Source organism: Panthera tigris, chromosome B3 (genome assembly GCF_018350195.1).
Source record: "Panthera tigris isolate Pti1 chromosome B3, P.tigris_Pti1_mat1.1, whole genome shotgun sequence".
NCBI lineage: Eukaryota > Metazoa > Chordata > Mammalia > Carnivora > Felidae > Panthera > Panthera tigris.
Genome location: NC_056665.1, coordinates 53,445,457 through 53,462,474, shown reverse-complemented (window position 1 = coordinate 53,462,474; position 17,018 = coordinate 53,445,457). Strand labels below are relative to the sequence as shown.

Sequence of the window (17,018 nt, the reverse complement as noted above, 5' to 3'; positions counted from 1 at the left end):
TTGGGGCGCCTGGGTGGCTGAGTCGGTTAAGCATCCGACTTTGGTTCAGGTCATGATCTCATGGTCTATGAGTTCAAGCCCTGTGTCAGGCTCTGTGCTGACAGCTCGGAGCCTGGAGCCTGCTTTGGATTCTGTGTCTCCTCTCTCTCTGCCCCTTCCCTTCTTGTGCTCTTTCTCTGTCTCTCTCAAAAATAAATAAACATTAAAAAATTAAAAAAAAAAAAGGATAGATTTATTTTTGTCTGTTTTTGTATTTTATATAAAAGGAAATATATAATCTGTAGTTTTTTATATATCTGGCTGCTTGTACTCCATATTATTGGTGTAGTTATGGTTCATTCTGTTGTGTGAATAAAGCATAATTTTACTGATGTATGTATTTTACTGATTATCATTTATTCATTAGATATGCTGCTGTTTCCATGTATATGGGACTGTACATTTTCCTGTTAAATTTAAAGGATCACTTTCAATTAATTAAATTAATAATTAAGTTTATTTTTTTTAATTTTTTTTTTTAACGTTTATTTATTTTTGAGACAGAGAGAGACAGAGCATGAACGGGGGAGGGGCAGAGAGAGAGGGAGACACAGAATCAGAAGCAGGCTCCAGGCTCTGAGCCATCAGCCCAGAGCCCGATGCGGGGCTCGAACTCGCGGACCGCGAGATCGTGACCTGAGCTGAAGTCGGACGCCCAACCGACTGAGCCACCCAGGCGCCCCAATAATTAAGTTTATTAAATAATAGACAAGGTAGGGCAAAATTGCAGCAATTTGTAAAGATGTTACATGAAAGAGTGAGTTTGGGAAATACTAGTGATACAATTATTTCCTAAAGTGTTTTTTATTGAGTACTAATCTTGAGTTTTTAGACTAAAAGGCAAATATATCCCTAGAGTCAGGGATAGTCCTTAATATCACATTTCAGGGGTGCCTGGGTGGCTCATTTAGTTAAATGTTTACCTCTTGATTTCAGCTCAGGTCATGATCTCACGATTCGTGAGTTCAAGCCCCGAATCAGGCTCTGTGCTGACAGTGCAGGACCTGCTTGGGATTCTCTCTCTCACGCTGCTCTCTGCCCCTCCTCTGCTTGAGCACTGTCTCTCTCAAAAATAAATAAGTAAACATTAACAGTAAAAAGAAATCATATTTCAATTTTTTTCATTCTTATCACTATATATCAGGTGAGAATATTAGAGGAGACAGTATTTTATATTTCTTCTCTTTTCCTTTATTTCCTACAGGATATAGTAGCCAACATTATTATATAGGAGCAAGTTTTTTTTTTTCTTTTAAATAATCTAAACCATTTCTTTTACTTATGAATAAAAGTGTACCAGTCCTGCCCAGCTTGCCAGTATTATCAGTTAAATATTAAAATGCTTAGTGCTTTGCCAGGAATAATATGGAGTTTCTTACCTGATGGAACAAATTTGTATTATTTATTCAGTCATTCAGCACTCATATACTGAGCACTAGTTTTCTGTGGGCTGGATTGCTATGGTTCTAAGTACTGGGGCTTACCTATTGAACAAAAATTTTGCTTCATGGAGCTTATATTTTAACAGGGAGGTGGGATAGCAAAACAGACAATAAACCTTAAAATGTATGTCTGCTATTTAATAAGTGCAATGGAGATGGGTGTATCAAGTGTATACATTGGGCTAGGTATTAAAATTTTAATCCAGGAAGGCTTCATGGAGAAGTTATTACTGAGCAAATTTTGAGAGGGTAAAGGAAATGAGTGATGGCAGTTATCTGAAGGAAAAGGATTCCAGATAGAAAGGCACAGAGGCAGAGGCCCTTAGGCAGGAGTATACCTGAATAAGCAGGAACTACAAGGAGGCAGTGGTTGGTGTCGAGTGGAATAAATGGGCAAGTAGTTAGTGATGAAAAGTTGATGTAATAGGATTTGGGGGGGAGGGGCTGTGCTGCAGGCCCACTCTAAGGACTTTAGGTAACTTTTAAATTAACTTTTCTGTGAGCAAAAGACATGAATAGCATGCTTTAATGTACAGTTGATATTTTTCACAGTTGATGATTTAAAAGGCAGCACAGCAGAACAGCTAAGAGCATGGACGTGAACAAGATTGCCTGAGTTTGAAATTTGGCTTCACTTGGCATCTGTAACCTTCGATAGGTCAATTAATATCTTTGTGCCCCAGTTTCTCCATTTATAAAATGGGGTTAGTAATGCCTACTTCATAGGATTTGTTGTGAGGATTCAGTTGAGATTCTATGAAAATAAAGCATTTAGGAGAGTATCTGGCACATAGTAAATGCTCTATGTGTTTGTTAAATAAGCATTTTGGTATTTGGTTAGCAATTATCTACATAGGTATAAGAGAACTGAAGTATAAATAATGTTACCCGAGTGATCCCCCAGTTATTTATATTTAGCTGAGAGAGGTGTTCAGATGACTTCTTTGTTTGCAGTTTTGGCTCCCTTTTTTGTGAGGGGTTACAGTTGATTCCATTTCTTTTAGTTTCTAATAATTACTAAAACATATTCCAGTGTTATGCAAAGGTGAAGTTATTAAACATTTTAGGATTATTTATTATCCAGACATACAATTTGACCTTAGAAAGAAACGTTGCTGAAAATTTACTGTGGTACAGACTAAAAGAAAACTCAGTGTCTTATATTAGTATATTAAGACTTCTTGTCTACCTTTGCCCCAATACAAATGTTAATACATTTCAGAGTCACTGCTAGTTGGATTGAAGCAAAACTCCCAGATGATTCTAAAGACACATGGAAGAAGAGGGGGAATGTGGAATATGTGGTACTTCTTGACTGGTTTAGTTCAACAAAAGATTTACAACTTGGAACAACTCTACGGAGTCTGAAAGATGCACTTTTCAAGGTTAGCAAGTTTCCTTGTTAGTTCACTGTAATTGTAAGCCTTCTTTGGTTGTTAGAAAGGTATACTGACTAGCTGTTTATCTTAAGGATAAGAAGATTCAGCAGCTTTGGTTGGAGATTTTTTTTAAATGCAGATTTAAAAGACTAGTTTTGAATCATCAAATAATAATAAACTGATAATATAACATAAGATTAGAATTTCCAGGAACATAAACTGTCTAAAAAAAGTGTTATTTTTTTGTTTTAAGAATTAGACTATGACAGAGAGGGAGAAAGGCAAACCATCAGAGACTCTTAAATACAGAGAACAAACTGAGGGTGGAATGGGGGAGGCGGGGAATAGGTGATGGGCATTGAGGAGGGCCCTTGTTGGGATGAGCACTGGATGTTGTATGTAAGTAATGAACTACAGGAATCTACCCCAAAAACCAAGAGCACACTTTACACACTGTGTTCGTCAATTTGACAATAAATTATATTAAAAATAAATAAAAAAGAATTAGACTACAAAACATAGAAGCAAAGGAAGAAGTCACTAAGGAGAAAAAGCTTGTTAGATTTGACTTGACAAAAAAAAATTTGTGGAAAAATACCATATGATTAGATTGCAGAAGACAAATAGATTATTTGCAATAAATAGGGCAGTACAGTTGGCCTTTGAATAACACAGTGTTTAGGGGTACCAATACCCTGCCACAATTTTTGACTTCTCCCAAATTTTACTAATACTGTTGACCAAAAGCCTTACTTATAACATAAACAGTCGATTAGCAAAGTATTTTTATATGTATTATATACTGTATTCTTATAATAAAGTAAGCTAGAAAAAAGCAAATGTTATAAATTATATAAAATTATATAAAATAATGAAAAAATTACTGAAATCATAATTCAATCATAATTAAAATCGCAGTTACTGTACTGTATGTATATTTATTGGAAAAAGGCCCCATATAGGTGGGTAAGCAGCACCAGTATAAGAATGGTGGCAGCAGTGGGCCTGGCCCTGGAATGGTAGGGTTCCACAGCCTGGTAACCTCTACTGAGCGATGGCAGCCACTGGGTGGGCCTGTAGGTGGCGACAGCACCCTTGGATCACAGTATAGCTGCCTAGAGGTGTACCACCAGCCTGTGGCCATTGGCAACCACAGCCTCATGTGAATGTTCTGGCCTCCAGGAGCCACCATAGGGAGGAGCATTCTGCCCTTGGCCAGGGAGGGTCCTAGGCCCAAGGAGGACCAGGGCAGGGAGGAGGGAATACGAAGAATGCTGGACTTCCTGGGCAGCACCGACCTGCACTCTGGGGGGTGTGTCTCCACTTCAACCTCACCTCCTGTCCACCAGTCCAGGGCTTTCAGCCTGACCACTCTGCTGGCACACAAGGACCTGAACTGTGTTCAGTTTGGGGCTTCTGGGAGCTGCTGACAGCTGGTGACAGCCTCAACAGGTTGCCCAGGTACTCATTTGGGCAACAGGCACAACCTCTGCACTATTCGCTTTCAATTTGGTCCCATCGGTGGGCAGTTGTAAATGCCTGTGGCTTTTGCCATCAACTCAAAGGGGAGAAAAAAGTGTGTAAGTGGACTTGGCGCGGTTCAAACCCATGTTGTTCAACAGTCAACTATAGAACACCTAAAATATGAAGGAACTTTTCCAAATAAAAAAAGTATTTAAGATAAAATAGTAAAATAAGTAGTGGACATAGACATGAACAGAAGAGGAAATACAAGAGACAAACATAAAAACAATCATCTTTACTAGTAGAAATGCATTTAAAAAAGTGAATGCCATTTTCTGATTAAATTAGCAAAGAAAAAATAATCAGTATAATTTGTTAAATTATTAAACTGATAGTACTAAATGAATGCTGGTAAGACTCAAAATCTGCTCTTAGGAAGGTCAGTTGATGGAACATTACCCTTCAGGAGGACAATCTTAAAAGCCTTAAAACAATTCATGCTTTAAAATAGGGAATCTAGAAATATACCCAAGTACAGATCGATACATGAAACTGCCAGTATTCAACTAGTTTTGACCTACAATATTGGCACTTTCATAAAGTTCAGCCTAAGATATATGTAGGTTTAGTGTATGAGAAAGATGATTTAACAAGTCAGTGTGGGGAAAAATGGATAAAAATGAATGGTTTGGAGACAGCTGGCTAGCCAGTAGGTGAAAAGAAAGGGGACCCCTGCCTTACTTCTTAGATCACACCATATTCCAGATGGGTCAATGATATAAATATGTTGATTGAAATAGTGAAGTAGTACTAGGAAAAAGCATTTGTAGGTCTTGTAAACCAAGACACCATGAAGGAAGATCAATGTATTTGACTGTTTTAATTCCATAAATAAAGTAAAAATCAATCAGGAAAATAATTGTAACATATATGACAAAGAGCTATTTTTCTTAATATTCAAAATACATTCACTATGTACTAAGAAAATAGCAAATTCTACTGAAAAATGGGCAAAGGATGATATTATTTAAGTCATAGAATATTATAAACATTTAATATTAATAAACATTATAAGATGTGCAGCTTCACTGATAAAAGCTAATTAAAACATGATTCCATTTTCTATCCACCAGTTTGGTAAAAATTATAAAGATTTATGATAGGCTTTCTCATAAACTGTTGGTAAGTATATAAATTGGTATCATCTTTTTGAAGGGCAATTTGGCAGCATCTACCAAACTTTTAATCCAGCAGTTCTAGTTCTAGTAAATTACCCTGCAGAAATATATATAGATACATATTTTTAATGATCATTTAAAGATTAGGAATGTATACTAAAAGCCTTAAAATGTTCATGTGCCTTGGCTCAGCCACTCCACTTCTGGGGATTTTTCCCTAATGGAGTTGATTGGGTATGTGCATATATCAGGATCTTCAGTATTTATCTCAGCATTTTTATAACGGGAAAGATAACCATAAGTGTTCCATTGGTTGATTCAGTTTTGGGGTGTGTGTATGTGTGTAAAAAATAGAATATTATCTGGTCATTACAAGTGGTGGTGATAGGACCCTTAGTAAAAGATGTTTATGTAAGAGAAAAGCAGCAGCATAAAAGTTTCACTGTTTCATAAAAATAAAATTTAAAGTATGTATCTACATAGAAAATGGTAAGAATAAATCCTACAATGTCAAAGTTGTATCTCTGGGCGCTCAAATGATGGATGATTTTTAAATACATGAACTTACTTTCACAATTTTCTTCCAAGATCATGTATTACTTGTGTGGTTTTAAAAACCTGATCTATCCATGTGTTTCATTTAATGCTGAATTTTGAATTCTCTCATTTTTTATCATTTAGATGAATCTTCAAGAGCAATTTTAAAATTCAATTTTTTGTGTTTTTTCTTTTTTTTTTACTGTGAAGAGACTGCTGCTATATTGAAAATACTATTGCCTAATCTTGAAAATATTATGCTAAGTGAAAGAAAAATAAAAATACTGTTTCCTTATTTCCTAGTGGGAAAGCAAAACTGTCCTGCGCAATGAGCCTTTGGTTTTAGAAGGAGGCTATGACAACTGGCTACTTTGTTATCCCCAGTATACAACAAATGCTAAAGTCACTCCACCCCCACGAGGCAAGAATGAAGAGGTGTCTATCTCATGTATGTATGTGAAAATTTTTGTTTAAAATTGCTTTGGTAAAATAAACTTTATGTTCTTACGGTAGTGTTCTTGGTTGTGTGTTTAGTTATCCTACTGGATAGCAGTTTGTTTTCAGGCGTAAAAAATATACGATGTCCACATCCTAGAAGTTAATATTTAATTCTTTAAGATTGTTGTGGTTGTCACTTCATTTACTTTATCACATAGTAACATGCATGAGATATGTAACTACTATTTATGGGGTTTGCTGTTCTTTCATACCTATTATTCTTTTGGGAATTTTAGTGGATTTTACTTATCCTTCACTGGAAGAATCAATTCCTTCTAAACCTACTGCCCAGATGCCACTTCCTTCTGTAGAAATAAATGAAAATACAGAATTTTTAAATGATCAAGATGAGAGAATGGCACCAGTGAACGTATCAACTCCAATTGAGTCAATTGCTGCTTCTAAATCTGATGTTTTACCCATAATTCAGCCAGTGCCTGTTGTAAAGAATGTTCCACAGGTATGTGTTTGATTTCTTTTAACTGTATTGTTTCTCTTTTTTAATATTATGTTAAATACATAATATACAAATGAAGTTTTATTTATAAGCTTTTATATTTTAGGAAGAAAAATACCAGTGAGAAGAATTTGTATGTTTTGGTGCCTTTTGGCTATAAAGATTTTTCATTATAATTCAGTCCTGTTACCACAGCAGTGATAAAATAGATAATTCAAAAGATTTCAAAGCCAGCTAGCAGTGTGTTTACTGTAGGGAGTACCAGTAAAAGATTGTATTACGACAGAAAACGTGAAGATTTTCAGGGTTTTCTTGTACTGTAATTTAACCCATAGTATTTTCCCAAATAGTTTGGCTTAAAGATGATAACGTGATATCAATATATTGGTTTCAAAATAATACTGTAGTTCCATTTCCTTAGAATTTGACATGTAAGTAACATGCATAGTTTTTGTTATTTCCTTTGTTATTATAGTTGCCATACAATATTCTATTAGTTTTAGATGTACAACACAGTGATTAGACCTTTATATACCTTATGAAATGATCACCATAAGTCTAGATTCCATCTGTGAACCGTTCAGAGTTATTACGATATTATAGAAAATGTAGTCTATGCTGTACTTTTCATTCTTGTGACTTATTTATTTCTTAACTGTAAGTTTGTGCCTCTTAATCTCCATCACCTATTTCACCCATCCTTCCCAAACACCTCCCCTCTGGCAACCAGAAGTTTGTTCTATTTATTTATGAGACTTTTTCTGTTTTGCTTTGTTTGCCTTGCTTTTTAGATTACACATATATATAAGTGAAATCATAAAGCACTTGTCTTTGTCTGACTTATTTCACTCAGCATAATACCTTCTCGGTCCATCCTTGTCACAAATGGCAAGATTTCATCCTTTTTCATGGCTGAGTATTACATTACTATATAGATAGCACATGTTCTTCATTCATCTGTTGATGAATACAAGTTGTTTCTATATCTTAGCTTTGTAAATACTGTAATTAACTAGGGTTCATATATCTTTCTGAATTAGTGTTTTTATTTTCTTCAGATGAATGGAATTATCAAAGGTGGAGTTGCTAGACCATATGGTAGTTCTCTTTTTAATTTTTTGAGGAATTTCCATACTGTTTTCTCTGGTGGCTGCACCAATTTACATTCCCACCAACAGTGCACCAGTGTTCCTTTTCATCACATCCTCACCAACATTTGCTAGTTTTGTTCTTTTTTTTTTTTTTAATGTTTATTTTTGAGGGAGAGAAAGAGAGAGAATGGGGGAGGGGCAGATAGAGAAGGAGACAGAATCCGAAGCAGGCTCCAGGCTCTGAGCTGTCAGCACAGAGCCCAACTCGGGGCTTGAACTCACGAACCATGAGATCATGACCTGAGCCAAAGTCGGATGCTCAACCTGCTGAGCCACCCAGGCGCCCCTCTGTTTTTGTTCTTTTTGAGTTTACCCATTCTGACAGGTGTAAAGTGATACCTCATTGTGATTTTAATTTGCATTTCCCTAATGATTAGTAATGTTGAGCATCTTTTCATGGTTTTCTTGGCCATCTATATGTCTTCTATGGAAAAATGTCTATCAGGTCCTTGGCCCTTTTTTTTTTTTTTTTTCCCCTAATTTTTTTTTTCCTTGGCCCATTTTTAAATCAGATTGTTTTGTTGGGTGTTGAGTTGCATGAGTTCATGTGAGCAGGGGAGGGAGAGAGAGAGAAAGAGAGAATCCCAAGCAGGTTCCACGCTCAACATTGAACCTGACACAGGACTCAATCCCACAACCCCTGGATCACAATCTGTGCTGAAATCAAGAGTCAGACACTAAACCAACTGAGCCACCCAGACACCCACATGAGTTCTTTATATATTTTGGATATTAACCCATTATCATACATGTCATTTGCAAATACATAATCTAATTCAGTAGGATGCCTTTTCATTTTGTTGATGGTTTCCTTCACTGTGCAAAGCTTTTTAGTGTGATAAATGAGTCCCATTTGTTTATTTTTGCTTTTGTTTCCCTTGGCTGAGGAAACAGATCCAAAAATATTGCTAGGATCAGTCTCCAAGAATTTACTACCTATGTTTTCTTTTAGGAGTTTTATGGTTTCAGGTCTTACATCTACATCTTCAATCCATTTTGAGTGTACTTCCTTATTGATAAAGTGTGGTCCAGTTTCATTCTTTGCATGTAGCCGTTTCAGTCTTACCAACACCATTTATTGAAGAGATTGTCTTTTCCCCATTGTATATTCTTGCCTCCTTTCTTATAGATTAATTGACTATATAAGGGTGGATTTATTTCTAAGTTCTCTATACTGTTCCATTGATCTGTGCAGCTGTTTTTTAAATGCCAGTACCATATTGCTGATTACTGTAGCTTTGTAGTATATCTTGGAATCTAGAATTGCAACACCTCCAGCTTTGTTCTTCTTTGTCAACATTGCTTTGGCTATTGGGAGTCTTTTGTGGTTCCATACAAATTTCAGGATTTTTTTTGTTCTGGTTCTGTGAAAAATTGTATTGGTATTTTTATAGAGATTGTATTAAATCTGTATGTTGCTTTGGGTAGCATTGATGTTTTAACAATATTAATTCTTCCAATCCATGAGCACAGTACATCTTTCCATTTTTCTCCTCTTCAGTTTCTTTCATCAATGTCTTAAAGTTATGAGAGTATAGGTTTTTCACCTCCTTGATTAAATTTATTCATAAATATTTTATTCTTTCTGATGCGGTTGGAAATCGGATAGTTTTCTCAATTTCCCTTTGTGATGCTTCATGATTAGTGTATAGAAACAACAGATTTCTGTATATTGATTTCGTATTCTGCAACTTTATTGAATTCATTTATTCTAATAGGTTTTCTGGTGAAGTCTAGGGTTTTCTACATAGATTGTCATGTGATTATAGATAGAACCAGTTTTACTTCTTCCTTACCAATTTGGATGCGTTCTATTTCTTTTTCTCATCTGATTGCTATCTATGGCTAGGACTTCCAGTGCTATGTTGAATAAAAGTACCAAGGGTAGATATCCTCATTATTAAAGCAAAATCTTTTAGCGTTTCACCATTGACTATGATGTTAGGTGTGGGTTTGTTATATACTTTCTTATATGTTGAGAGCTTGTTGAGAGTTTTAGCATAAATGGATGCTGAGTTTGTTGAGAGTTAATAGCATAAATGGATGATGAATTTTGTCAGATGCTTTTTCCACATCTGCTGAGATGATCATAGGGTTTTTATCCTTCATTTGGTTAATTGATTTGCAGGTATTGAACCATCCCTGTATCCCTGGAATAAATCCCTCTTGGTTGTAGTACAAGATCCTTTTAATGTACTGTTGAATTCAGTTTGTTGATATTTTGTTGAGGATTCTTGCAGCTCACTTCATCAGGGATATTGGTTACTAATTTTCATTTTTGTAGCGTTTTTGCCTGCTCTTGGTATGAGGGTAATGCTGGCCTTGCACAATGAATTTGGAAGCGTTCCTTCCTCTTCAATTTCTTGGAATAGTTTGAGAAAAATAGCTATTAACTCTTCTTTGGTAGAAGTCACATGTGAAACTATCTGTTCTTGGAATTTGGATTGTTGGGAGTTTTTGATTACTGATTCAATTTCATTACTAGTACAGGTGTATATCAGAGATGCTGTTCATTCAAATCCAGGCCACCACAATAAAGTGCATATCACAACAAAGCAAGTCAGTGAATTTTTGGTTTTCCCATTCATATAAAAGATCATTACATAAAGAATGAATGGGTCAACCAGGCAATTAGAGAAGAAATTTAAAAATATATGGAAACAAATGAAAATGAAAATACAACAATCCAAACGCTTTGGGATGCAGTGAAGGCAGTCCTGAGAGGAAAATACATTGCAATCCAGGCCTGTCTCAAGAAACAAGAAAAATCCCAAATTCAAAATCTAACAGCACACCTAAAGGAAATAGAAGCAGAACAGCAAAGACACCCCAAACCCAGCAGAAGAAGAGAAATAATAAAGATCAGAGCAGAAATAAACAATATAGAATCTAAAAAAACTGTAGAGCAGATCAGTGAAACCAAGAGTTGGTTTTTTGAAAAAAATAAACAAAATTGATAAACCTCTAGCCAGGCTTCTCAAAAAAAAAAGGGAGATGAGGAAATAGATAAGATCATGAATTAAAAAGGAATTATTACAACCAATCCCTCAGAAAGACAAGCAGTTATCAGGGAATACTGTGAAAAATTATATGCAACAAATTGGACAACCTGGAAGAAATGGACAAATTCCTTAGCACCCACACACTTCCAAAATTCAAACAGGAAGAAATAGAAAGCTTGAACGGACCCATAAGCAGCAAAGAAATGGAATCAGTTATCAAAAATCTCCCAACAAATAAGAGTCCAGGACCAGATGGCTTCCCAGGGGAATTCTACCAGACATTTAAAGCTGAGAAAATACCTATCCTTCTCAAGCTATTCCAAAAAATAGAAAGGGAAGGAAAACTTCCAGACTCATTCTGTGAAGCCAGCATTACTTTGATTGCTAAACCAGAGACCCAGCAAAAAAGAACTGCAGGCCAATATCCCTGATGAATATGGATGCAAAAATTCTCAATAAGATACTAGCAAATCGAATTCAACAGCATATAAAAAGAATTATTCACCATGATCAAGTGGGAGTCATTCCTGGGCTGCAGGGCTCGTTCAACATTCTCAAATCAATCAACGTGATACATCACATTAATAAAAGAAAAGAACCATATGATCCTGTCAATCGATGCAGAAAAAGCATTTGACAAAATTCAGCATGCTTTCTTAATAAAAACCCTCAAGAAAGTCAGGATAGAAGGAACATACTTAGACATCATAAAAGCCATTTATGAAAAGCCCACAGCTAATACCATCCTCAGTGGGGAAAAACTGAGAGCTTTCCCCCTGAGATCAGGAACACGACAGGGATGTCCACTCTCACCGCTGTTGTTTAACATAGTGTTGGAAGTGCTAGCATCAGCAATGAGACAACAAAAGGAAATCAAAGGCATCAAAATTGGCAAAGATGAAGTCAAGCTTTCACTTTTTGCAGATGACATGATATTATACGTGGAAAACCTGGGAGACTCCACCAAAGTCTGCTAGAACTGATGCATGAATTCAGCCAAGTCGCAGGATACAAAATCAATGTACAGAAATCAGTTGCATTCTTATACACTAATAATGAAGCAACAGAAAGACAAATAAAGAAACTGATCCCATTCACAATTGCACCAAGAAGCATAAAATAACCTAGGAATAAACCTAACCAAAGATGTAAAAGATCTGTATGCTGAAAACTATAGAAAGCTTATGAAGGAAATTGAAGAAGATACAAAGAAATGGAAAAACATTCCGTGCTCATGGGTTGGAAGAATAAATATTGGCAAAATGTCAATACTACCCAAAGCTATCTACACATTCAATGCAATCCCAATCAAAATCGCACCAGCATTCTTCTCGAAGCCAGAACAAGCAATCCTAAAATTCATATGGAACCACAAAAGGCCCCGAATAGCCAAAGTAATTTTGAAGAAGAAGACCAAAGCAGGAGGCATCACAATCCCAGACTTTAGCCTCTACTACAAAGCTGTCATCATCAAGACAGCATGGTATTGGCACAAAAACAGGCACATAGACCAATGGAATAGAATAGAAACCCCAGAACTAGACCCACAAAAGGATGGCCAACTAATCTTTGACAAAGCAGGAAAGAACATTCAATGGAAAAAAGACCGTCTCTTTAACAAATGGTGCTGGGAGAACTGGACAGCAACATGCAGAAGGATGAAACTAGACCACTTTCTTACACCACTCACAAAAATAAACTCAAAATGGATAAAGGACCTGAATGTGAGACAGGAAACCATCAAAACCTTAGAGGAGAAAACAGGAAAAAACCTCTCTGACCTCAGCCGCAGCAATTTCTTACTTGACACATCCCCAAAGGCAAGGGAATTAAAAGCAGAAATGAACTATTGGGACCTCATGAAGATAAAAAGCTTCTGTACTGCAAAGGAAACAGTCAACAAAACTAAAAGGCAACCAACGGAATGGGAAAAGATATTTGCAAATGACATATCAGACAAAGGGCTAGTATCCAAAATCTGTAAAGAGCTCACCAAACTCCACACCCGAAAAACAAATAATCCAGTGAAGAAATGGGCAGAAAACATGAAGAGACACTTCTCTAAAGAAGACATCCACATGGCCAACAGACACATGAAAAGATGCTCAACGTCGCTCCTTATCAGGGAAATAAAATTAAAACCACACTCAGATATCACCTCACGCCAGTCAGAGTGGCCAAAATGAACAAATCAAGAGACTATAGATGCTGGAGAGGATGTGGAGAAATGGGAACCCTCTTGCACTGTTGGTGGGAATGCAAACTGGTGCAGCCGCTCTGGAAAACAGTGTGGAGGTTCCTCAAAAAATTAAAAATAGATCTACCCTATGACCCAGCAGTAGCACTGCTAGGAATTTACCCAAGGGATACAGGAGTGCTGATATATAGGGGCACTTGTACCCCAATGTTTATAGCAGCACTTTCAGCAATAGCCGAATTATGGAAAGAACCTAAATGTCCATCAACTGATGAATGGATAAAGAAATTGTGGTTTGTATACACAATGGAATACTACGTGGCAATGAGAAAGAATGAAATATGGCCTTTAGTAGCAACGTGGATGGAACTGGAGAGTGTTAATGCTAAGTGAAATAAGTCATACAGAGAACGACAGATAATCATGGTTTCACTCTATGTGGATCCTGAGAAACTTAACAGAAGACCATGGGGGATGGAAAGGAAAAAATAAAAAATAAAAAAGGTTAGAGAGGGAGGGAGCCAAAACATAAGAGACTCTTAAAAACAGGACAAACTGAGGGTTGACGGGGGGTGGCAGGGAGGGGGGTGGGTGATGGGTATTGAGGAGGGCACCTTTTGGGATGAGCACTGGGTATTGTATGGAAACCAATTTGGCAATAAATTTCATATTTTAAAAAAAGATTATTAGATTATACTGTATTCTACTAAGTGTGCAGTAGCATTAGGACTGAAAAAAACCATGTACACGTCTTAATTAAAAAATTTTACTGCTAAAATATGCTAACCATCATTTGAGATTACAGGAAGATGTAATCTTTTTGCTGGTGGAGGGTCTTGCCTCACTGTTGATGACTACTGACTATTGATAATGGGTGGTTGCTAAAGTTTGGGGTAGCTCTGACAATTTCTTAAAATAAGACAAGAATGAAGTTTGCCATATCATTTAACTCTTTCTTTCACAAATGATTGCTTTGTAGTATGTGATGCCGTTTAATAGCATTTTCCCCAGCATAAAACTTCTTGCAAAATTTGGGTTAGTTTTCTCAAACCCTGCTGCTGCTTTATCAACTAAGTTTGTTATATTCTAAATTCTTTGTTGTCATTTCAGCAATCTTCACATCTTCACCAGTAGATTCCATTTTAAGGAACCACATTCTTTACTCATCCAAAAGAAGCAACTCTTCATCCATTCAAATTTTTTCATGAGATAGCCGCAGTTTAGTCACATCTTCAGGCTCACTTGTAATTCTAGTTCTCTTGCTGTTTCCACCACATTTGCAATTAGTTTCACCACTTAAGTCTTAAAATCTTCAAAGTCATCCATGAGGGCTGAGATCAACTTCTTCCAAACTCCTGTTAAATGTTGAAATTTTGACATCCTTCCACAAATCACTAATGTTCTTAATTTCATGTAGAATGGTGTATCCTTGCCAAGAGGTTTTCAATGACCTTCCTAGTTAGTAGGAATCACTCTCTATGCAGCTCTAGCCTCACAAAGTGAATTTCTTTAGTAAGACTTGAAAGTTACCATGACTTCTTGATCACTGGGCTGCAGAATGGAATGTTAACAGGCATGAAAACATTAATCTTTTTTTACGTTCAGTCAAAACTCTGTTTACCAGGTACATTGTCAGTGAGCAGTAATATTTTAGAAGGAGTCTTTTTTCTGAATAGTAGGCCTCAATGTGTGCTTAAAATATTCAGTAAGTCATGTTGTAAACAGGTGTGCTATCATCCAGACTTTGTTGTTCCATCGATAGAGCACAGGCAGATTAGATTTAGCATAATTCTTAAGGGTTTTAGGATTTTCGGAACGGTCAATAAGCATTGGCTTCAGCTGAAAGCCACCAGCTATATTAGCCCTTAATAAGAGAGTCAGCCTATCTTCTGAAGCCTTGAAGCCGGGCATTGACTTCTCCTCTCTAGCTTTGAAAGTCCTAGATGGCATCTTGTCCGGTAGAAGGTTGTTCCATCTATATTAATATCTTAGCTTATTTTTCTAGATAACTTGCTGAAGCTTCTACATTAGCACCTGCTGCCTTCACCTTGAACTTTTATGTTATGGAGACAGCTTCTTTCCTTAAATCTCGTGACCCAACTTTTGCCAATATCAATTTTTTTTTTCCTGCAGCTTCCTCACCTCTCGTAGCTGTCATAGAGTTGAAGAGAATTAGGGCCTTGCTCTGAATTAGGCTTTGCTTATAGGAGTGTTGTGGTTGATTTGGTCTTAGGCTTTGCTTACAGGAGTGTTGTGGTTGATAGGGTCTTCTGCCCAGACCACTAAACAGCAGTAAGGCTGTTTCACATTCTTATTATTTGTATATTCACTGAACTAACACTTTAAAATTTTTTGAAGAGTTCCTTTGCATTTTCAATTTGGCTTTTTGATATAAGGCCTAGCTTTTGGCCTAACAGCTTTTGATATGCCTTCCTCATTAAGCTTAATTGTGTATAGCTTTTGATTTAAAGTGATAGAAACGTGACTCTTCCTTTCACTTGAACTAAGAGGCCATTGCAGGGTTATTTATTCATTGATCTAATTTTGGCATTGTGTCTTGGGGAATAGGAGAGGGAGAGAGATGGGGGAACAGCTGGTCCATAGAGCAGTCAGAACATCCACAACATTTACTAAGTTACATAGGTGTGGTTCGTGGCACCAGAAAACAATTAAAATAGTAACATCAAAGGTCAGTGGTCACAAATCACCATAATAAATATAATAATAATAAAAAGTTTGTGAAGTATAACAATTACCTAAATGTGACACAGAGACATGAAGTGAGCAGATGCTATTGGAGGAATGGCACTAATAGCCTTGTTTGATTCACGGTTGCCAAAAACCTTTAATGTTTAAAAAACACAGTATCTGTGAAGTGAAATAAAGTGAAGTGCAGTAAAACAAGTTATGCCTGTAATCAGTCTGTTCACATTTTCTGTTCTCCTGAGTGAGTCTTAGAAGATTGGATGCTTCAAGGAATTTATCCTTTTTTCCTAGGTTGCCCAATTTGTTGGCATATAAGCTTTCATAATATTTTTTTTAAGTTTGTTTATTTATTTTGAGAGTGAGAGAGAGAAAACAGCATGGGCAGGGGGAGGGGCAGAGAGAAAGTGAGAGAGAGAATTCCAAGCAGGCTCCTTGCTGTCAACACACGGAACCCAACATATGGGGCTTGATCTCATGAACTGTGAGATCACGACCTGAGCTGAAATCAAAGAGTTGAATGCTTAACCAGCTAAGCCATGCAGACTCTCCATAATTTTCCATAATCTTCTGTAATCTTTTGTATTCCTGGGGTCAAGCTGTTATTTCCTCTCCTTCATTTCTGATTTTGTTTATTTGAGTCCATTCTTGTTTTCTTGATGAGTCTGACTAGAGGTTTATCAGTTTTATTCATATCTTCAAAAAACCTGCTCTTGATTTCATTGATCTTTTCTATTATTCTTTTACTATTTCATTTATTTCTGATCTGTTTTCTTCCTTCTGCCAGTTTTGAGCTTTGTTCTAGCTTATTTAGGTGTAAGGTTAGATGTTTTTCTGTTTGAGATTTTTCTTGTTTTTTGATGTGGGCCTATATCACTATAAACTTCCCTCTTGGAACTGTTTTTGCTGCATCCCAAAAATTTTGGACCATTGTGTTTTCATGTTCATTTGTTTCCATTTATTTTTTTAAT

General features: G+C 36.4%; 1 protein-coding gene across 1 annotated transcript in view; it reads left to right on the top strand.

The window, feature by feature from the left end:
• Nucleotides 1-17,018, top strand: part of USP8 (ubiquitin specific peptidase 8) — a 76,996-nt gene that overhangs the window by 39,694 nt on the left and 20,284 nt on the right. The window contains exons 8-10 of the mRNA XM_007081842.3: nucleotides 2,704-2,866; nucleotides 6,343-6,487; nucleotides 6,774-6,997. Coding sequence (XP_007081904.2) covers nucleotides 2,704-2,866; nucleotides 6,343-6,487; nucleotides 6,774-6,997 — 532 coding nt within the window. The remainder of the gene's footprint in view (nucleotides 1-2,703; nucleotides 2,867-6,342; nucleotides 6,488-6,773; nucleotides 6,998-17,018) is intronic.